The sequence below is a fragment of the Nannobrachium achirus genome, assembly GCF_963921795.1.
Source record: "Nannobrachium achirus genome assembly, chromosome: 20".
Classification (NCBI taxonomy): Eukaryota; Metazoa; Chordata; class Actinopteri; order Myctophiformes; family Myctophidae; genus Nannobrachium; species Nannobrachium achirus.
The window spans coordinates 38,904,746-38,929,684 of record NC_137827.1 but is presented as its reverse complement, the minus strand read 5'-3'; the positions used below and the strand labels follow the sequence as shown (position 1 = coordinate 38,929,684).

Here is a 24,939-nt window from a genome sequence, read left to right as displayed (position 1 = left end):
CTCATGCCAATAAAGCTTCTTTGAATTGAAGATTGAATTGAAGATTGCTCCCCATGTGGCGGAGTACACAATAATGGTAAATAAAGTAGCTTACTCTAAAATAATCCATCCATCCATCTTCAACCGCTTATCCAGCATCGGGTCACTGGGGTAACAGTTCCAACTGAGATTTCTAGAGTTCCTTAATAATAATTAAAATAAACAATACTAATGATTATAATTGCGACCGTTAGGTCGCCGTTACTATGAAAACCTCCACCGCCTGTCTGTCCGTCAGTCTGTCTGTCACGTCACATCACACTTTTTTGCCCCTATCCATGTGAAATTTTCCACACACAATCCTTGTCTGCCAATCCACAACCTCCACCCTTCCAGGGACCCCCGCAGCTCCAGGGACCCCCACCAAATTTTTTAAAACACATTTTTGAATACTGCTCCTACAGTTTTTGCCCTAAAATCACACAAATCGCTACACAGTATGTCTACACTTATCTCATCGACATGGATCTGTCCCATATAGCGCCACCATCAGGTCGATTTTTTAACACATTTTTGGACCTAAACCTTTTTTTTTCTAATTTCTTTTTTTTCAAACTTTTTTTTTTTTCAAAAAAAAATTTTTACAAACTTTTTTTTACACTAAAACGAGCGCACAGATTTTATATTGACTGTGTCAATTCTTGTTTTCTTTTTTTCTTTTACCATCTATCTCTAACGCTGGGTGAAATTCACCCGGACACCTGCCTGTTAGTGACACAAGGTTACCTGCCTGCAAAAAACAAACAAAAAAAAAAAGAAATCACACCCGTGTGAACTGAGCGGTGGTTCTGCCCCCCCCCCCCCCGTGTGTGTGTGTGTGTGTGTGTGTGTGTGTGTGTGTGTGTGTGTGTGTGTGTGTGGCCTGGACAACAGCGCCCCTCCCTTAACATGTGTGGTCAGAAAAGGTACTACACAGGCTTGAGGCTACATACAGACCCACCCACATACAAACAAACTAACAAACAAACATACCTACACACACGGCCACGCTATGGAGACGGTGTGACCACCGCTCAAAAACAGGGATGGGGGCAGGGAAACAAAATACATCATACCTCCTATGTTGTCACTGAGCATCCTGAAGGTACTCAAGGACCCCACCTCAGACATCAGCAAGTTAACATTATACAAATCACAAACATGGTTAACACAAGTTAACATTATACAAATCACAAACATGACCCGGAGTTAGTGTTCTAGAGTTAATGAGCTACTGTTTTTTCTTGTATGTTGTTTTTTCTTTTATGTTGTGCAGCACTTTGGTTGACCCTGGTGGTTTTTAAAATGTGCTATATAAATAAAATTTACTTGACTTGACTGTTGGAGGTTTATTGATTTAATGCTATAACTTTTACTCCCCTCTGATGAGAGCTCATAAGAGAAAGAGAAAGTGCAGAGGCACGCACGCACGGCTACAAATCTCTTAAACAATGCTGGGTGCACGTTTGTGACGACTAACAAAACAAACCGAGTGCTGGCATTTTGAACTCACAAGAAGAAAAAACATGCATCGTTCTCCAGAAAGTGTCTCTTTTGGGAATGAGGTTAATAATACTTACTGACTTTAGAACATTTTTGGAATTATTCTTTATTCTTTATTTATTTCTTACCACTTTCATCCTGGCATCACTTTTGGGGGTTTCTTTTTTTAAGTCTAAAACAAGCTTCGCGGCGCCATCACGACCTGCCGAAATATGGTTTTGGTCAACTAAATCAAACGTAGATTATGTTGATTCAAATCTTATGATAGCCTCTTTAGCCAACTAAGAGTAAAACATTTCACTCAGATGACATGAAATATGACTAAACCTAAATGGAATTATATTCAAAACACTAAATCAAGTGGAGGCACCCAGGCGCACACCATAAAATCTGCAAAAGTGACGACCAGTCGTGTGAAGTACATTTACTTGAGTACTTAGTAATTAATTTAACATTTTGTACTTTTACTTTTGGTAATTTAAGTACATTTTGAAGCCAATACTTTATTACATTTACTCCAGACTTTTACTTGTAACAGCGTATTTCTACTGTAGTATTGATACTTTTATTTAAGTAAAATATCAGAGTACTTTTTCCGCCACTGGTGACGACAAGGGGACTGGGGGACTTTTTCTACAGACGTCACATGTTCCCCTGGCCAGACTCAAACCCCCGAGCATCTCTTGAAGCACAATGAACAAGCCTTGGCACTGCTTGTGTGCCTCAGCGCTTTAAATAGATCAAAAGCTGCTGATTAATTGGTTAATTTAAAACTGCGTAACTGAAATTTGTACAAATGTGCACTCACTGTGTCAAAGGTGGCGTAAAAATATTTATGTTTGTTTGTTGAATTAAGTGTTAATCAGCTCTAACATTCCAATAATAATTGCTATGTAATAGAGTGCTTGTTCATTAACGGGGGGTGGGGGGTGGGTCTTCCCGTCTCTCCAGCTCTTTGATGAAACTTAATCAAATTTCAGGGATACCAGTTTTATCCAATGAAAAGAGAGAACTAACTCATAGTTACAGGATTTAAAAAAATGAAATTTTAAGAAATGAAACACCCCAACATGACATTTTTTCTATTGATTATTCACGCCATGGAGACTTGAGTTCAATAATACTTTTTGGTATTTGTCGCATTCCAAAGACAAAAATGTGATTACAATAAATGTACCCCCATTGATTCTGGATGGGGGTTTTTACTCTAATCAAATTTTTGTCTTAGGAATCTCTGTCTCAGTCTCCATGGTGTGAATAATCAATCGAAATAAAGTCATTTTAGGGGTGAACTACTCCTTTAACTTTGGGGGGAAAAGTATATGGCTAAGCTGCATTTATCACTACAGATTCAACAGAGGAGGAAAGAGACATGGAGAAAGAAGTAAACAGAAGTAAACAGGTCAGATATCAATGATGGCTGCTGTGATATAATAGCCGCTGTCAGACAGAGCCCTTGTGTCTCCATAGTTCAAATTTATGTTGTTGTTTTATTGTAAATTGATGCACTTCGTCATACAAGAGTGTCGCACAAAAGTAGTGAAAATAGCCGATCTACAAGCTCAAAACAAGTCGCAGCGTTATGTGTTGTGAGCTTGTAGATCGGCTGTTTTCACCAGTTGTGGTGGGTTACAGTGATACCGCCTCCTGAGCAGGACCTAAATATAGGCTCTGTGCCAAGCCCCCAGAACCTTGGGTGAGCTCTGAAGCGCCATGGACATGGTGGCCATTTTGAGGTACTGCAGTTGGGGCCAGAAACATGAACGCGCATCTAGGCTTCTTTGTATTGACGCGTGTTCATACCGGAAGTGCTCGTTCATGAATTGGAGCCCCAGCGCGTCTATGAACACAAACTATGACGCAAAACGCGTCACATAGGCCCCACTACGTCACAGTTTTACTACCCGGAAGAAGGGGTGAAAACGCCTCATGCGCTGGGTGAGCAGCAACTCAATGCAAGTGGATGGGCGTGGATATCTGGTGTCCTCTCTATTCTTCTTATAACTCTATGCTCTGTGCACAGCAGCCATTATTGGAAAGAAGTTGGGCCTATTCCTTACTTCCTTCACCGGGCGGTCTTACTAAATGATACTAATGAAGGCTCTGTTCCATTTAGTGTAGCACAATGGGTCTTAAACATTTAAATTTCAAGGACCCTCATAACTCTAAGAGTGTACACATTTGTACACTCTCAGTTACACCCCATAAATAAGGGGTCATTTGGAACCCCCTGAAGGAACCATGAGGACCACACTTTGAGACCCGCTGGTGTAGCAGAGTGTTTCCAGTAATCCAACATGCACGGCATCAGCACCCTAGAGCAGGGTTCCCCAATTAGTTTTCCCCAAGGGCCAAATTATGTCTAGGGTGCCAAGCCGAGGGCCACAACATTGCTTGGGGCGACGGTGGCGTTCCCGCTACTCCAGCGACAGATATCGTCGTTGTCGGGTGAAAATCTTCAAAACCGTTCGTTTTGTATTTATCATTTTAAAAATGATTTATGGTCGGTGGGGGCCAGACAGTAGCCCCCCGCGGGCCGCAAATGGCCCGGGGCCGCCTATTGGGGAACCCTGCCCTAGACTCTGTTTGACCAGAATGGAACAGAGCCTCGAATAGCATCATTGGTAAAACCTGTGAAGGAGAGGAAGAGGGAGAGAGAGAGAGAGAGAGAGAGAGAGAGGGAGAGAAGGTGAAGCGGGTACAAAAAAAATAAAAAATAGTGAACGTGATAATAAGAGAAGCGGGCATGAACAGACAATTGAACACATGGATCATTGACCCACTGCACTCAATCATCAATGATAAAAAAAGGTCATCCTCTGACTTCTGGAATAGATAGAGTGAGAAAGACAGGAAAGAAAAGGCCTTGATTCCCAGAGACTGACAGTTGGCCTTCATGCATCTGTGCACATCGTCATTAGGGAAGAAGAAGAAGACGACAAACGTATATAGGGGAAAAAAAAGCGGCAGGGATCTCAGCCGCTCGTTCCCCCCGCGGGACTGAAGATATGTCACCCCGGGACCACCTACGGATCGTCTGACGTGACCTCCATTTACATTTTCTTTTCCACCCTGTGATTTGCCGGTGGCATTAATATATCCGTTGCTAAGGCTTGTTGCTACGGCATACGGCGGCAAAGCCATTAACCATCCTTTTTTTCGCGAGCACAGAGTAGACGGCGACGCTAGAACTGGGTTGATTTCTTTTTTTTTCTCCCCCCGCAAAGTTATAGATCTTTTTTCCTTGATGCCGTTTGAAAAAAGAAGTCTCAAAGAGAGAGAGAGAGAGAGAGAGAGAGAGAGAGAGAGAGGGAGAGAGTTTCCCCTTGGAAGATAGTTTCAAGGTCTGTTCACATGACTGTGGAAGTTAGTTTTGCTAATGGCGATAGTCTCATCTCAGGGAGAACCCGATCGATCACATACTATGTCCAATGCATTTGTTACTCGGTTGATAATTAATTCTGTTGAATTCCTATACACGCACGCATGCACACACGGACGCACCCACACACGCACGCATGCACGCACACACGCAAACACGCACATGCACACAGGCTTGTATTACTATACTTATAGGATATCAAATGAGACAGCGATATCACAAACACCACTTTATAACCGTAAGGCTAAAGCTGAAAAATTGCAGATCTACAAGCTAGCAAGAAAATAGCAGATCTACAAGCACACAACGCCTCGCACCGAGGCGTTGTGTGCTCGTAAATCTGCCATTTTCACTAGTTTTGTGCGACAGACTTGTATGATGAAGCAGGGCTTTACTTTACGAAAATATTTTAAACATTTGAAACCCGGAGATACGAGGTTTCATGCCCAACAGTGACGATATTCTACTATACTTGTGGGGACATTTGGTCCTTACAAGTATAGCAATACAAACACACACAAACACACACGCGTGCGGACATTGTAATGCATTCCAACGGAGGTGATCCCCCCCCCCCCCCCAAGGGCCATCCTCGTGGACCAATTAGCATTGATAGCCCCTCCACCGATTGAAAGAAAGCAATTGCCATCGTTGGGGCTGGGGGGGGGGGGGGATTTTCACCTCCTTGTTAGCCTCTTATCTCTAAGCCACCACGGTTAGCAAACCTGTACGCTCAGGGGAGCGGCCATCATTTTAATAAGTGCCACACGGGAGGCTAATCTTGAACTGTGGGCACGAGTGAATTAATTCCTATGGCTGGAAGACTCTTGGTCATTACCATTCATGTCCTGGAATCTCACCAACCCACTTGATGCCGGGTTTTCCTTTTAACTACTCTAGCCCTGCTTTCTACTTGGTAGGCTAGAGTAAGTGCTATTTCTTTGTTTAAAGCAAAAAAAAAAGTTTTCTGTTGAAAAGTCACAGCTCTATATTGTGATAGTAATGCTCTAGTTATATAAGAAAAAGAAGATGCGCATCAGCAATGGTTTTCTCAGTGGAGTGCTAAACCTAAAGTCAAATATGCATAAAAAAGTAGGAATTCAATTCCAAAAAGGTAGCGCATCCAAAAATGTAAATCATTGGAGGACAAAGTACTCACACATTTCCTCTTTTTATTGGCACACACCAATAAGAACGCTTATGCGTTTTGGCTATGAGCCTTCATCAGATTATTCACATCACATAAATTCAAATCTCTTTATAGGGAAAGTAAACCATTTACCATGAGAGGGAGTGGGTTGTTGGCTGATTTACCACTGTTTCAGGGTTCTGGCACGAGGCGTAGCCAAGTAACCCACGACCCTCGAATGGTAAATTGCTTTTCTACCACTTCTACCATAGAAATGAAAGAAAACACAGTTGTAACTTGCAATGTTACAACTGCAACACAACAGTGGGCAGGGTCCATGAGCCAACTCAAGGTTGTTGACTGATTTACCACTGTTTTAAGCCAATCAGAATCCAATATCTGAACATGTGACCACAAAAAGTGGTAGAAGGTCAGAGTTCACCAGCGTCCAATCACAAACACTGATTTGATTAAATAAATTAAAAGCAATGATGCATGTATACCTTACATCATCATCATTATACAGCCAATAAACAAAAGACAGTCTTAAAGGTCCTACACCATGCATTTAAAAATAATTTATATAACACTGTTTGTGTCCCAAAAACGTTTTTGAAAAGGTTTGAGGCTAAATTACCACTCCTGAATACAGAGCCCCTGTCATTTCTGCCTGGCTTTCAGAGCATTTTCAGCTGCAGTACCACCTTGTCCTGAGTGGGAGGACTGCGCTATTGAGCCAGTTTTGGCCCCACACTCCTCCCCACCTCCTGCTCAGCAGGCCTGCCCACCCCTCCCCAACCCTCTCCCAGCTCCTCCTGCCTCCTTCTCAGGCCTGCCCACCCCTCCCCAACCCTCTCCCAGCTCCTCCTGCCTCCTTCTCAGGCCTTGTGACATCACAAATCTGACATTTCACAATCAGGACCGTTCTGAGACATGCTAACATAGATCTGCCCATAAACTGAGAAAGACACAATGGTCAGAAATAGGACTTTGTGAGGATAGAAGTTGCTGGTGGGACACCAAGAAAATACATAAAAATTGGAAAAATGAAAATTCATGGTGTAGTCCCTTTAACCCAAAAAACACTTTAGGCTATAATCAGGGGTGAAAGTGGTTTGAAATTCTTGCCGGAACTGTCCCAAAATTGGCAGCTTCGCCGCGCGGCCGGAAAAAAATTGGGAGGCTCTAACCCCCCAAAACCCCTGAAATGCATAGAAAACTGCATTTTGGCATGGTTATACACACAATAAAAACACTACAGGTCCTACACCTGAATTAGGCAACGGCATTACACTATAACGTGAAACATGATTGAAATCCTAAAGGAAATATCTATAATAAGCCTCTTCATATTGTTCATTGTTCCATACAGAAGGGTAAGCAGTAGGGCTAGCAGAATCACCTAAGATAAGATAAGATGTGTATGGTCACTGTACAACAACATTTTGTTTAGTATATCCACATAAACACATACAGTAGCAGCATCAACAAAGAAAGAAATGCTGATAGAGCAACATTATTCTATCCTAGTCAAGTCACCATATCCTGCTCTCTTATTTGTTGTCTCCCCAGGCCCCCACACACATGTAAAGCATGTTTGAAAGCTCTATATAAATTCCAGATAATATAATAAATTATTATTAAAATTATTATAACCAGTTATCTAAAGTAACTAAGTACATTTACTAAAGTACTGTATTTAAGTACAGGTTTTAAGTATAGCCTAGCCTACTTTACTGGAGTATTTCCACTAGATGCAGAATAGAATCATTTTGGTCTATTCTGGCTTTGGTCTAGGCTGCATCGCATGCAGGCACCATGGCAGGCACAGTGCCACAGACACGACGAGTCTCGCCTAGAGATGGGATTTATGGCTCTTTTAAGTGAGCCAGATCTCTGGGATCCGTTCCTTTCAAAGAGCCGTTCAAAAGACTGGCTCATTCGAAGGAACGGCTCCCTACTGTGAACCGAATCCTATCGTTCATTTCAAAGAGCCGTTCAAACGACTCGATTCGTTCACGAACGTCCCACCTCTACTCTACCCGCTCCGTGTCAAACACTGAAACAAACAGAATCGATTACACTGACCTACACAAACCCACGGGAATAATTTAGAAGCACTTTATCAGAAAATATAGTCTAACTAGTAACACTTGTGTAGCCTACTGTATGTTAATCTGACTTTAGTATAGGCTATTGTTTTCTTCCTGGACGTTTGTGGCAGCTTATTTAACATGGGATTTTGACAGCTGGCTTCTCCTTTTCTTAACGGAACGCCGTTCCGGCCCCGAATGTTTTAATGGAACGGGGGTTCCGGCCGTTCCGGCTCACTTACACCACTGGCTATAATCATCATTCAGTCCATTGGGTGTCAAAGTATTGAGTGTGTATATCCACTGCATTTCTCTCTGGGCCAGTCTCTTTAGAATATCACCCCTTCTGGTGGGCATCATGATTCTCTCAATCCCAGTGAATCTTAATGAGGAGGGTGAAACATGATTTGCTTCAGCATAGTGTTTTGCAATTGCATAATCCATATTACCTGTACGGATTGCAGTTTTGTACTCTGATATTCTTTGTTTGAGGGGTCGTTTAGTTTGTCTATACTGGAAGTTTGCTAGACCACAGGGACATAGCAACATGTAAATCACTGTGTTGATTTGCAGTTGATAAATTCACATATAGGGATCTTTCTTCCAGTATGGGGATGATTAAATGATTTTGTGCCTGATGTATTGTTGCAACAAGCACAATTGCCACATTTAAACATTCCAGTTGTTGACAGCCATTTGGTCTTTTTTGGGACCATATTCTTTTACATAACAGTACCTTTGATTGTGGCTGCTCTCCTGAATGCAACATGGGGTGGAGATTTGCAGAGGTCCTTCACAGATGGCTGTGTTTGTTGAGTATCTTTTTAATTTGTGAAGCACTGTGGTTGTATTCAGTACAGAAACAGGCCCAGCTTGGATTTTTAGTTTTTGGTGAATTCGATAAAAGATCAGAGCGGGAGGTCTTATTGGCACATTGTATGGCTTTCTGAATAGACCTGGAAGAATAGCCCGTCTTCAAACCAAGCAGGCGAGCACTCATCATGGTTTGTTTGGAGAGAAAGTCATCAGGATCTGAACAGTTGCGTTTGAGCCTAAAAAATTGACCTACTGGAATGTAATACTGGTAGCATGTAGAATCAAATTGCGTTCCATTTCTTTTCTGAAAATAGATGTGTTAATCATTCCAGTTTCATCCTTGTATATGGTTAGATCCAAATAGTTAATTTTGTCCATATTTGTTCACAAGTGAATTTCAGGAAACTTGAGTTATTGAGATATGATACAAAATCAAATAGTTTGTGTCCCCTCCCAAAATAACAAGATATCATCAATGTACCGTTTGTATAATGTTATCTTTGAATAATGGGGGTTATTGTTGGGGTCATGTACAACTTCTTCTTCCCATTTTCTCACAACCAATCCAGCCACAGAAGGCGCTGTTGCTGTCCCCATTGCAGTGCCAGCCTGTTGGAGGAGGTACCAGTTGGATCCATAGAGCATGTAATTTCCGACTCAAGGTTCCGACTCAAGATGCAACAGCTCTAATAAAAATTAATTTGGTGGGTTTTGTTTCTCTGTTGGACAAGTTGGACAAGTAATAGGCAGCCACATTCATCTTCATGAGGAATACAACCATATAAATGTTCAACATCAAGAGAGACCAATATGGTGTTCTGATTCAAAGAATTACGCAGACAATTAAGCACATCTTTGATGGGTGCTCGGTTTGAAGACGGGCTATTCTGCCAGTTCTATTCAGAAAGCCATACAATGTCCCAATAAGACCTCCCGCTCTGATCTTTTATCGAATTCACCAAAAACTAAAAATCCAAGCCGGGCCTGTTTCTGTAGTGAATACAACCACTGTGTTTCACAAATTAAAAAGATACTCAACAAACACTGGCATGTGCTCCAAACAGAGCCATCTGTGAAGGACCTCTGCAAATCTCCACCCATGTTGCATTCAGGAGAGCAGCCACAATCAAAGGTATACTGTCATGTAAAAGAATATGGTCCCAAAAAAGACCACATGATGCCTGTCAACAATTGGAATGTTTAAATGTGGCAATTGTGCTGGTTGCAACAATACATCTGACAAGAAATCATTTAATCATCCCCACACTGGAAGAAAGATCCCTATACGTGAATTTATCAACTACTAATCAACACATGTGATTTACAGGTTGCTAATATGTCCCTGTGGTCTAGCATACGTATAGGACAAACTAAACAACCCCTCAAACAAAGACTATCAGAGCAAAAAAACTGCAATCCGTAGGTAATATGGATTATGCAATTGCAAAACTATGCTGAAGCAAATCATGGTTCACCCTCCTCATTAAGATTCACTGGTATTGAGACAATCATGATTCCCACCAGAAGGGGTGATATTCTAAAGCGACTGGCATGCAGTGGATATACACACTCACTATAGCCATGTTTCCATAAACCTATTCGAATTAGGGAAGCGAATTATCAGAAATACGCATTAAGACAAAGCGAATTTAGCCCGTTTCCATTAAACTGGTGAAATGCGATTATTGGGAGATCCTGCCTGGGTCCGTCTAACCGACGTGCTGTAAACACTTCCCGCAGCTTGCACACAGTGCACACTGCACAGAGCTGGGATGGGGCTGATTTTTTCAGACCGAGAGACGTGAGGGCACTGCTGCGACTCGCTGCACAAGCATCCCGACCCAGAGACGGTCACGACGCACCGCCGCGGAGAAAGTGCGGCCGGCGGGAGCACAGAGCAAGCGACCCCGGCCGGGGCGTCCCCACGCCGAGGCGGCCGCCCCGCCGCTCGCCCCGCCGCCCGGTTGAGTCCTCCGGGCAGACTGCATCCTGCAGCATCGCAGATGCGAGCTGCTGTGAGCTTGTACGGCCACTTTTGGCACGCGCAACACAGTGTGATGACGAAGGGTCACTCCGTGTGTATCAACCGGTTTGTTTTGTGGGCTAACGCTATACAATGGACGTTAATTAAGCGGCGGGGGAAAGTGTTATAGGAGGACGATATGGACCAGAACGTCATATTTTATTCGCATTTATTGTCTGACCAGTTTCCATTCACAAATGCGCATTTAGTTTATTCGATAAAGCCTCGAAATCCACCTCCCCCAAGTGGATAATTTGTTTTGCGGATAATGAAAGTTTATTCGCATTTTGAAGTGTTTCCATAAAAAGATTTTGCGAATAAGACGTTAATGCGCAAAAAGGCTGTATGGAAACGCCACTTATGACACCCAAAGGACTGAATGATGATTATAGCCTAAAGTGCTTTTTGGGTTAAGACTGTCTTTGATGAATCATTGTTTATTGGCTGTATAATGATGATGATGTAAGGTATGATATTATAGTCTCCCTGTCTCTTCAACTCTTTAACAAAATCTAAATACATTTTCTGTTGGGGCGCAAACTTCATCCAATTAGGAGAGAGTTCCCATTTGTCTGCTTAGTCATCAATTCAAATTTTACTTGTTTATCCTGTATAAGTCCTCTCTCCTAGTTGGATAGCATTGGTATCCCGAGCTGAAACTACATTGTCTGTTAACTAAAAAGCTGGAGAGACCTCTGTTATACACTTATCCTACCTTTAAGCTATTTGAATATAGCCAACCTATCTAGCTTTTAGATCTGCTATTTTAGAAAATATATACTATACATAGCCACAGACACATACCACACACACACAGACGCAGACACATACCACACAGACACAAATAGACACACACACACACACACACACACACACACACACACACACACACACACACACACACACACACACACACACACACACACACACGCACACGCACACGCACACGCACGCGCGCGCTCATGAGCCACGGGGGACTTGATGGTAAATAAGATGTCAGCATATGCTTGGCTTACTGTTCTTCCTATAAGTCACGGTGGAACCAAAGCAGCAAACAAATGTTGCAGAGAGATGGAAATAACAGCCGTTGGAATATATGTCAAGGGTGAGAAATGCTAGCCAAGCAAGAGCTGCGCCCGCCGCTTCTATTTTGTGCCTCGACGCCACTTTCGCCGGCGCCTCTCTGTCAGGGACGCTCACACAGAACACGCGGTGCATGTTGCACCGTGAGGTCGACTCGCGTGCTACTGCTTCGCCAGGTTGAAAGACACTTTCAACCTGGCGTTCCCATTCTGGGCATGTCATTATAGGCTTGTAGCTTGTATTCTCACTATGCAGTGTACAGCAAAGTATAAGTGGTTCAAACAAGCTATAGTTGATCAACTGTTTTTGTGTTATGCTTTTAGCCCTGACTGTACCTTGTGCTGTTTACATTTCTGTCTAATGAAGTAGTCAATCAATCAATCAATCAATCAATCAATCAATCAATCAATCAATCAATCAAACTGCTGTTTGCTGTAAGCAACCCGGCTATTTTTATTTCACCTAGAGTAAACCTTTGTTCTGTAAACTTTTCTGTAACCCCTAAAGTCCATTCCAGTCCAGCGGATTCCTCAAGACTCGGGTCCGTCCAGCAATTTCCCAGAATTGCACAGTTCTAGTTTTACTTGTTTTAGAGCAGTGTTTCTCAACCTTTTCAGGCCACGACCCCCGTATTCATATTTGAACTGGGGACCCCCCAACCCAACAAGCACCTGGAATGTAGGGAGTTGAGGCATTTCATTTAGTTCTACAGATACATATTGTGAAAATAGCCTACAGGCCTCGAGGTGTCCTGAGCTTGTATAGTAGGTATATTTTCACAATCTATAAAGTTTTTATAGTATAGTTTGTTGATTACTTTTGATGCAGTAATGGCCTTTTCCTTTTTTGGGTGGTATTAAAAAGGTCTTTAAAGTTTTTGCATTGTCACTTCATGTAGGGGTCCCGGCCCACTGTTGAGAACCACTGTTCCCCTGCGTAAGTGTGTCGGCGAGCACTCACGGCATGTCTCCCCCTCGTCGTCAGCGTGCGGGCAGTCTGTCCTGAAGTCACACAGCTTGTCCAGGGGGATGGCGGGGCCTTGGTGACAGTGGTACCAGCCCTCCAGGGTGATGCTGGGGCCTGGGGACGAATCTGGACACACAGAGAGGCAGGGGAGGGAAGAGAGGAAAGGACATGGTGACCACATTTTCAAAAAACCCAAACCAGGACCACTGCATGAAAAACATTGAACACTGGAAGGTTAGTAAAACTAAACATAAACATATATCCCCCTGGCCAGCCAGCCCCCCCCCTTCCAGATTTTCACACCATCAAATAAAGGGTCAAACTAGTTCTTCTGCTATACAACCAAAATGTGGAACGCCCTACCGAAGGCCTTAAAGGAGTGTGGTTCCCTAGCATCCTTTAAAATAGCCCTGAAAAACCACTTACAGGCGGCAGCCATTCGCAACTGGCAATAACAAACCTAGCCCAGCCTCCCCTGACCCTTCTTTGTATTTACCTATATATATTTTTTGCTCTGTTTATTTTATTTTTGTTTACTTTATCTACTGCATAGTACTGTGTTCTATCCGTCTGTCATTCAATGTTATATGAGATACTTCAATGGTTTCCTGTGTAAGTGAACTGTATCGTCATGAAACTGTACCTTTTTCTATGCAATAATGTAATAAAGTCTTCAATCAATCAATCAAATGTCAAGGCCAGAAAGTAGTTTTTTTTGGCCACTCAGTAGGCGTTCCAGCATAACTGCAGGGAATGATGATGATGTCACTCGCATACCCTCTATACACATGAGGGACTGATTACACATGAGATACAGCTGGGAAAGACAAGAACATAGAACTATGAAAACTAGAACATGAACCTAACACATATAAATACAAGACCTAGACAAGACAGGCAAAGTCTGTGATATTTAGTGTTTAGAATTTGTCGCTGTCTGGCAGAAACCTCTTAATGAATGATCATACCACAGCGTCACACAAAAGCATCAAAAGTAGCAGATCTACAAGCTTGAAACACGCCACTTTGCGTCACTTCGAGCTGCGTTTTGGTAGCCTGACACTTCAGTCCGCACATCACCCCCCCCTGCTGGTGGGTGGTGTGTAGTGTGGACTGAAGCTGCACGTATTTTAATCTATTTCGAAGGCGCCTTTAGAGCGGGCGCTTTGAATGGGCCAATCAGGGTTGTATGCTTGGGGCACGTGGTGATTTCTCCCTCCTGCGCTCCGGTCCCAGCCCCCTCCAAACAGAGCTCTTGAGCTCACGTGAGACTCGCTCGTGGACTCTGATTGGTGTCCTCTGCCCACGTGAGAGTCTAGTGGACTCTGATTGGTCCGTGAAAACTGTCATGGCGGAGTCAGACTCGACTCGGATTATTTTAATAAACTATGAAATAGTGCCGTTTCCTCACGTTTTAATACCATTTTGCACTAACGTAAACATGCAGACATATAATATGTTATGAGAAATAACGTATTTTTGCAATGTCACGCCACGTCGACGTCGCGCGGCGTGTGTGTGTGTGTGTGTGTGTGTGTGACGTCAATAGGCTTTAGCCCGCCCACGCCGAAATAGAATCTGCCCTGGTAATCTCAGACTCTCCCGGAGTGAAACGTAGTGAACGTAGTGTGAGATGTCTGGCGCTCGCAGTCAGGCAAGCGTTTTGGAGCTTGTGGATCTGCTACTTTTCATGCTTTTGCCTGCCGCTGTCATTTACTTTTGCTGTTTTTGAATTTGAATCCTGAAAAGTAAAGGTTTTTGACATATGAGGTTTCCACCCGACAGGACTTGGGACCTCCAGCTTGGAACCCGGAACAATCCTCGGCCAAAAGAAAAACTGGAGCGCCTGCCCTCGTCACCGTTAAAAAAGGACAAGAATAAAGTGAAAAGGACAGACCAGCAAAAAAAGAGGTGACAGAGTGCAATGGTACTTATTATGTAAGGAGTTGCTGACCATTCATTTTTTACCCCCCATGTATTTTTCTCTTTTAATTTCATTTCACCACGCTGAACCAAGCATTTAGTGACTGAAGATTTGCATACTGAAAGAACATACGGCGAATGCACAAATACAGAGGAAAAAGTTACTTAGCAAAGGGGCCGGAGCCCTCAGCAAGTCACTGTTAACTACAGTCCATTGAAAAATCTCCTCATTGAGGCTGGCTGCAGAGTGTGCAGATGGTGTGTAACACTGAGCAATGGCCTGAGGAAGACAGAGTTGACAATACCGTCGCTGTCGGGGCAGAAACCTCTTATCTCCATATTATATCTTTTTGTGTTTGCTCGTAAAATCAACGCCCTACAGCGTCACAGAAAAGTATCAAGAGTAGCAGCTCTACAAGCTCAAAACGCTGCACGAAGTGACCGTTTTGGTCTTGTAGATCTGCTACTTCTGCTAATGTTCAATAAGAATCCTGAAAAGGGACAGTTTTGGACGATATCGTCACTGTCCGGTAGAAAACCTCTAATCTCCAAGTTTCAAATTTGGATGTTTTTTTTGTAAATTAAAGCCCTGCTTCATCATACAAGACTGTCACTACAGCGGATCTACAAGCACACAACGCCTCGCGATGCGAGGCATTGTGTGCTTGTAGATCAGCTATTTTCACTAGTTTAATCATTTTTAAAATTATGAATACAAAACGACCGGTTTTGGACATACAAGGTTTCCCCCCGACAACAACGTCACGCAGCATTTCTATATCCCGCGCTACGTCCATGTGCGCGACTGCGTGTGATTCATTCACCTTGGGTTGCGGGGCGAAAGGAGAGAATAAACATTGTCTGTAAAACCCTGTACGTGTGACATTCTGGGCGTGTTTATCTGCTCATAAATCACACAACCGGGGACTGAGCAAGCATGTGGCTTTGCATACGGTACCGTACATTACCAGAAGACAAGGAACACCAGAGCCCCAAACAATGGCCCAGATACAGTTGTAGGTGGCACAAGGGGAGAGAGTATGTCACGCACGCGTGCAAACACACACGGTTGCATTGCTATATACCTGTGAGGACATCAATATCTTAGTACAATAATTTCACGAATGCAATTTTTTTATTGCCTTTTTTAGCCCTAACCCTTAAGCCGAAAGTAGCCGATCTATAAGCGATCATCGTGATATCGCACGCGTATAACTCGGAATAACACAGACTAACTTCAACCCTGTATGTTGAATTGTATAATCCTAACCTGAATGTAATTGTAGGCCTAACTCTAAAAGTATGTTAGATGTCTCACATTGATGTCTATTTATCAAATTCTACTATAGTTGTGGGGACATTCAGTCCTCACAAGTATGGTGATTCAAGTGCACGCACGTGTGCACACACTCACACACACACACACGCACACACACACACACACACACACACACACACACACACACACACACACACACACACACACACACATGCATGCATGCACGCACACACACCCGATAGCATCAGTCTGAACAACTGAGATGTAACCCGGGACATTTGCATATGTATGCAAATCAGAGTAGCTGCTATCTCTGAGGCTGAGGTGGTGAAAACTGACTGCAAGAGTTCATCATCCAAAACCGATCATGATAAAGAGAACAAAAAAGAGAGAGAGACACACACACACACACACACACACACACACACACACACACACACACACACACACACACACACACACACACACACACACACACACACACACACACACACACACACACACACACACACACACACACACACACACACACACACACTCTGATGGTGATCTTTTTCTCTCTCTCATATTTTCATAATAATAAAAAAAAGGAGAAGTGATTCTTATCGCGCGCCATTGGCCGCATTTACTGTTATTCGTCCTTGATCTGTGTTATGCAGATTTATGTGCCCTGTGAAGAGGAAGTTGTGGTGTCAGAAGTGGGATGATGTTGGAGTCCTTTCAGAACAGCAGCGGGGGTAATTGAGAGCAAGTCGTACCAATAGTTGATGTGTTAATGATGTATACAAATCTTTTCAAAATAGCAGATCTACAAGCTCACAATGTGTCACGATGCAACACATTGTGAGCTTGTAGACTGTCTATTTTCTGGACAGGGATTATTTTCCGATACTAAGACACCCGTGTGCGTCTTTTGAATGCTCCCGTGCGCGGATCAGAGCAATCAGAATATTCCGCGATTTTTCAAAGGTTAGAGAAAAACGTTCTGAATCCTGGCAGTCAATGAGTTACTGTATGTTTTGTAATTATAATCAAAATGTGCAAACTAAATAGTAGGCTAACTAAAGTTCTCAAATAATTGTAGTGGAGTAAAAGTCCTCTGAGATGTAGTGAGTAAAAGTAACAGTACTAAAGAAAGGAAATATTCCAGTAAAGTAAATAATTATGTACAGAATTGTACATAACTACAGTACTTGAGTGAATGTACTTAGTTACTTTACACCCCTGTCGCTAGATCGTGTGGGAACCGTGTATTTCCAAAACCATTCATTTTTTTATCACTATTTATGCATTGGTGAGACCAGGCGTCACCAGTCTTTCCTAAGAGGAAAGCCTGGTATTCGTTTACAACGGGCCGTTTGATCCGGTCTAGGCGGAAATCAAAAGCAGAAGAAGCGGTGTCCTTTTGTTTTGGTTCCCCCCGTTTGTTTCCCCAATCCCTATTAAAATGCTCGAGTAGCCTAGTGTAGTCTTGCCAGTCGCTACGAGTTGGACTAAAAGATGCATATACCAAATTAATTTTCCAAAAGCAAAACTACCCCGCATCAAGGGATTAATTAGCTAGGCCCTAAAAGTATGTCCTTGAACGCAGGGGAATTATTTTGGGTTAAAATTGAATCCGGTTTGATCTTTCCGGCCAAATTGTAGTCTTTTGAGGACTACAACATGACGTACTGTACAGTAGGTGGTTTCCGCTCCCGACCGGATCAAACCCCGAAATTGGAAGCGATCCCAGGATGATGTGTAGAGCCTCCCGCCCAACAACTCCCTGTAGAAGTACGTGCAGTGACAGATATCGCCCTCCCCGCACGGCTTCCCTCTTCTGAACAAGGACCAATTGTGCTTGTATAGATGTTCAACAAAGCCGGATGCATCGCAATGGATTGGAACCCAACAAAACCATTCCTTTTTTATTACTATTTTAGTATTCAAATAATTAGAGTGGAGTAAAAGTACAATACTTTCCTCTGATATGAAGTTTAGTAGGAATAAAAAAAGTTAAAAAGAATACTGTCAAATTGTTCTTGAGTACATGTACTTTGTTACTTACACACCACTGGCAGTTTTCTGCACTTGATGTCCTCTTATTATGGCAGATGGTAACAGAGGTTAAAGTTGAAAACAAGGGCAAACAGAAGGCGAGGAACCAGTAACAACAATACTATATCAGATTATGCATCAGCAGATTAATGCATTCATTAATATTATGTAAAATTGTGCATTAGTAGTCCATGGGTTCATCCCTTTGAGTTCAGTATAGCAGCCTGCGCCAAAGACATCCTATGATGAATACATGATACTATCAAAGACTAACGCAGGGAAGACAAGAGGAGAGAGAGGGGGTGGGGGAGAGAGAGACAGCTAGACAGACAGAGACAGAGACAGACAGACACAGAGAGAGAGAGACAGGCAGAGAGAGAGACAGACAGACAGACAGACAGACAGACAGACAGACAGACAGACAGACAGACATAGACCGAGAGACAGAGAGAGAGAGTCATTGAGAGATAGTCAGTCAGACAGACAGACAGACAGACAGACAGACAGACAGACAGACAGACAGACAGACATAGACCGAGAGACAGAGAGAGAGAGTCATTGAGAGATAGTCAGTCAGACAGACAGACAGACAGACAGACAGACAGACAGACAGACAGACAGACAGACAGACAGACAGACAGACAGACAGACAGACAGACAGACAGACAGACAGACAGACAGACAGACAGACAGACAGACAGACAGAGACATCACGATAAAAAGAGGGATACAGGCAGCCACAGCGCTATCCCGTTAACAAAGCTTACGCAATTACCAGCAGCAGCTCCATCGACCGCAGTGTTTACCACACACTTTAGACTCAGCAAGCACAACCATTTGAAGTGAACTTGTCTGCTGCTTCTCCCATGCAGAGAGAGAGGAGGGTACGCAGCAGCAGAGCAGTTTGGGAAGGACTCACATTTAACTTCATTTAAAATGATCAATACTCTTTGTAGAAATAGTCAAGTTTTGTATTCAGAATTTACTTGAGTAAATAATAAATATACCAAATTTTATTTTGGTTTCAAAATGTACTTAAAGTACCAAAAGTAAAAGTACTCATCATTATGTAGAATGTCCGCTTTCACAAGTTTTACAAATGTATGAAATGTATAACAAATCCTTTGAACATAGCAGCTCTGAGCTTGTAGAAGTAGGCTATAGGGCTGAAGTAGCCTCGTAAGTCAGATTCCTCCTGCATTAAGATTCGAATTGAGGAGAGACTGGTTTACGAGGCTAGGGCTGAGGTGGTTAATGTTTGTTTTGTAATAATACAAAATCTGTAAAGTACTGTACTAGTAATCAAAGTATTCAAACAATTGTAGTGAAGTAAAAGTTAAAAATAAAAGTGTCTGAGAGGTATATAGAGTAGAAGTAAAAGTTTTGAGAATCAGAAATACTCCAGAAAAATACCTCAAAGTAGGCTACAGCTAGTACACGAGTAAACGCACTTAGTTACAATCCACCACTGCATAAGAGACATAAATATGAATGAATGAGGCCTCTGCAGAATCATAATAATACAGGAGAACATGACCGTCATAATTGAGCCTTTTATTACAGCAGGGGTCAGACATGCATGTGTTTGAGGTCTGATTAGTCTCAGCATGGGCCACAATGTTCTCTTATTCCATTGTTGGAGCATGGTGTGAAACTGTAAGGCGCAGATGGAGTTGTCTCCATGGATTTTGAAGTAGGGTGTATGTGTGTGTGTGTGTGTGTGTGTGTGTGTGTGTGTGTGTGTGTGTGTGTGTGTGTGTGTGCGTGCGTGCGTGCGTGCGTGCGTGCGCGTGCGTGCATGTGCGTGTGCGTGCATGTGCGTGTGCTTATGTCAATGAACTATATTTGCTTATCAACAATCTAAGCCTACACGTTATACTGTGCATCAGCTATTCCCCAATAATCTTGGCGATTTTAAATGATAATGTGATGAATTATTAACAATCTAAAGAAGATTAACAAGCGACTAAAGTTTTAAAATAAATGTAGCGGTGGGTAAAAAAGTAATACACGTGACTTTAGATGTAGTGATCAAGGAAAGTACATAGGAAATTACATATACTCAAATGAAAGTAAAAGTACCTCAAAATCATTCTTGCAGTGCAGAACATGAATAAATGTACTTAGCAACTGTAACTCATATATTACCCACAAGCACACACTGCTCAGACCCCTATTATACCAGGGAGGGCACTAATAGACGTGGAGGGCCACAAAACAGCGAGTAGCCCCGAATTCATATCCTTTGCAGAACATAATATTGGCCGGGGAAAACGACTTTAAATAATGAGCACTCCCTTTTATTTCTACCCGCAGTGTGTCTCAATATTGTGAATAGCCTCTCGCGGCTTTTATATTTTACTGTATTCCATCTTGAAATGAAAAAGAAAAGGAAACCTTGTATGTCCAAAACCGTTACTTTTATTATTATTATTTGTAAAAGCATTTTAAAATCGTGAAATATAGCAGAGCTAAAAGCTCACAACTTGAGCTTGTAGATCTTCTATTTTCACAACCTTTGTGTGACACTCTTGTAAGACCAAGAAGGGCATTAATTTAGAGAGAAACATTAAAAAAATCGAAATATGGTTATACAAGGTTTCTGCCTGACATTAACGCTATATGTGGTATGATGGCAGCGCCATTCGGGTTACCCGCTGTGACACGCATGAACACACACACACACACACACACACACACACACACACACACACACACACACACACACACACACACACACACACACACACACACACACACACACACACACACACACACACACACACACACACACACACACACAAACACACACACACACACACACACACACACACACACACACACACACACACACACACACACACACACACACAGGGGTGTCGCACAAAATTCTGGGCCCTGGATTCACTGCGGGCCCCCCATGAATGTTATTCATAGGAGGAGGGGGTTTAACCATTTAGACTGGGAACGCGTTATGCATTATTTTGTGCTTCAACTATTGAAAAATAGCAGATATACAAGCTCACAGCGCGGCACCGAGTGCCGCCCTGCGAGCTTGTAGATCTGCTATTTTGGAAAAATCTTGAAAATCTGTGCGAGTCTTTGAATATTTCAAATCCTTCTGAGGTTTTTTTGAAAAACCTATGTTTCTATGTCAGTGGTGCTCAAACCTTTTCATGTGAAGGACCCCCAAAATTATATGTATTTCGCAACAGACCCCCGTCTCAAAATATTTCGTTCCAGGGACCCTCCAGAAGCAAAATTTGAGTTACAAACGTTCGCTTCAAAAATATATTCAAAGATTTGCACACATTTTCACGACTTTTAAAAAATAGCATGCAGATCTACAAGCTCGCAGCGCGGCACAGCTATTTTTCAATAGCTAAAGTATACAATTATTAAGGCCCCTCCACCTTGGGCCCTAGAAACTCAGTCCCACTTTCCCCCTCTTGTGATGCCCCTGCACACACACACACACACACACACACACACACACACACACACACACACACACACACACACACACACACACACACACACACACACACACACACACACACACACACACACACACACACACACACACACACACACACACACACACACACACACACACACACACACACACACACACACACCCCCCGCAGAGAGAAAAAAACAAAACAGCGATGCCGTAGCGCTAAGGCTTGTTTGTTTATGATTAATTGGGTGAGTAAACTGCATGTGGTCCTTCCATGTGTATTCAGTCATGCTCAACATGGCGGCGAACATGCATCACGTAACGTTACTTCTGCACACCGCCTCCAGTCTGTCTGCAGCATGCTGGCTCTGCAAACCTGCGGATTTACACACGTGCACACACAGGCTCGAATGGCACGCACACGCACATTTTGGCACGGTAATTTTATGAATGCCATTTTAAAGGAGTACGTAGTTCACCTCCAAAATAACTTTTTTTTCCTATCGATTACTCACACCATGGAGACTTGAATTCATGGATATTTGTTTTTGTCACATTCCTAAGGCAATAGTTTGATCATAACCCCAACCTGAATATTTGCTAGTAAGACGCCTCAGGGCGACAATTCTTGGCCATCTGGCCAGAGATGTATATCGGACCAGTTACGGAGATCCATGTACTGTTTATAGTACATCCCTTTTAAGCCCAAACATGGAGATCCCTGTCTGAACCAGCCACACAGATATGGGCTATCTTCCTCCATATATGGGCATTCCCATATGAAGTCCTGTTAGATATGGGCTTAATATTGATGACATCAGGGATCTCCATATATGGGCATAAGAGGGATTCTGTTAGAGTGGTTCCCATGACATCACAACATACAATATATTTTATGCCCATACATGGAGATCCCTATCTGAACCAGCCACACAGATATGGGCCATGTCTTGGATCTGGCCAGTGATATATATCGATGACATCAGGGATCTTCATATATGGGCATAAAAGGGATTCTGGGGAATACCCATATATGGACTTTTACATAGGTGATGTCACCTGTGATATCCTCTGTGAAGGGAACCACAGTGTCAGGCGTGACCTTCAGAGATAAACGGATACGTGGACAAGATGTGCCGGACATCACAGTGACATCAGAGCATGATGTCAGAGCGGCAAACCCATAGAGTGTAAAAATGTGTACACGTGCGTCTACACTAAACTGCAAGCAGACTGCAATCCTAAATCTAATCGTGTTTTTAAAACCATAAACATCAATTTCTCTTGTGAGGAGCTGGAAAATGGATCTCACAGTGTCTATTTCTCAAATTCTACTACCTTTGGCCCTAGAAGTATATCATTGTTGTCGGGTGGAAACCTTGTATGTCCAAAACCGTTCGTTTTGTATTTATCATTTTAAAAATGATTTAAACTAGTGAAAACAGCAGATCTACAAGCACACAACGCCTCGCACCGCGAGGCGTTGTGTGCTTGTAGATCTGCTGTTTTTCACTACTTGTGTGCGGACGGCCTTGTATGATGAAGCAGGGCTTTACTTTGGGAAAAAACGTACAAATTTGAAACTTGGAGATACAAGGTTTCTGCCCGACAGTGACGATATCGTAGCAAGTACAGACACTTGTGCGTACGCCACGCACACACACGCACACACAAAAAGGAGGAGAAAAAAAAGCAGCTGTTATCTGAAATCCTTTGGGCAAAGTATGGAGATTTATCAATTTATCTTTTGAGTGGAAGGGAGGGCGACAGGGAGGGTTGGCACCAGAGTGGCAATGGAAGGCGTGGAACTGAACCATGGGGGAGCATGCAGCCAGACATAGTCCTGTCAGGAAGAAACCTCTTATCTCCATAGCTCAACTTGTTATGTTTTTTTGGGGTAAACGAATGCCCTACTTCAGGGGTCTTCAACGTTTTCAGGCCAAGGACCCCTTAGTTGAGTGAGAGATGAAGCAGGGATCCCCACAACCTTTTCATAGGTTCCATATTGTTTAGCGCAATCATCAGTGTATTTTGGATTCATGTCAATGTGTGTCATGTCAACTACTTGACCGTCAATACTTAATAATAAACTTGACCTTTCACTCTGCTCTTTTTCCCCTCTACACCAAACCTATTTGCCGAAAATAGCCGATCTACAAGCTCACAACGCCTCGCACTGCGAGGCGTTGTGAGCTTGTAGATCTGCTATTTTCGGCCAAAGTTCACAGAATATGGACGCTAGGGTTCAAGCGGTTAATATAAAAAAGGAGAAAAAAAGGTTTCTATCACTCAAAGATTTGGAGGACGCCATGTAGTAACTCTGACGATCCCCTATGGGTCCCGGACCCCCTGTTGAAGACCCCTGCCCTACTTCATCAAACCGTGTCACCCATAAGTGGTGAGATTAGCTGATCTACAAGCAGGGGTGTAAATTACATTTACTCAAGTAGCCTACTGTACTTAAGAACAATGTTGAGATATTTATTTATCTACTGGAGTATTTGCAGTATTCAGTACTTTTACTTCTACTCCACTACATCTCACAGGCAAATATTGTACTTCAATTATTTGAAAACATGAGTTACTACTAGTTACTTTGTAGATTTTGTTATTGCAAAACATCCATTAACCAATTCAGCCCTAGATACATTCCGGCCATTTGAAAATAGCCCATCTACAGACCCACATCATCGTCATTGTGAGCTTGTAGATCTGTTATTTTCAAAAGATCGTTATACTGTACTATTCTTGTGAAATGGGACATTTTGCTTGATACTTTTGGTACTTTAAGTACATTTTGATGCGAATACTTTTGTACTTTTACTCAGGTATGCTGCATTTTGAATTCCGACTTTTACTACAATGCAGTATTGACAAGAAACATATTGTACTGGGCTATTTTCCGCAATATAAAACAACATAATATATAACAAAATAATAACAAAAAAACAAAGAATGTTTTTGGACATACACGATTTCCACTCGACGGCGACGATAGATATCCAACCAGCGCTCCTAGGCTAGGACCCGGCCCCACCTCCTCCCCCTTAAATCACAGTTGTCAGATAGTGAAAACAAGCAGCCGCAGCCAGAAGCAGCAGGGGATGAATGGCCTGTGGGAGTAAGTGAGTTTTGTTACGCACATGTGCCCATGGGGTTTGGTCTGGCACTGCGCAGGCGAGTGATGAACGATCTGGGAATAGTAACAGAGGTGACAGGAGAGG

General features: G+C 42.8%; 1 protein-coding gene across 1 annotated transcript in view; it reads right to left on the bottom strand.

Annotated features, from left to right (window-relative positions):
- Window positions 1-24,939, bottom strand: part of alk (ALK receptor tyrosine kinase) — a gene marked incomplete at both ends in the record, with an annotated part of 854,498 nt that overhangs the window by 139,737 nt on the left and 689,822 nt on the right. The window contains one exon of the mRNA XM_080751036.1: window positions 13,008-13,139. Coding sequence (XP_080607162.1) covers window positions 13,008-13,139 — 132 coding nt within the window. The remainder of the gene's footprint in view (window positions 1-13,007; window positions 13,140-24,939) is intronic.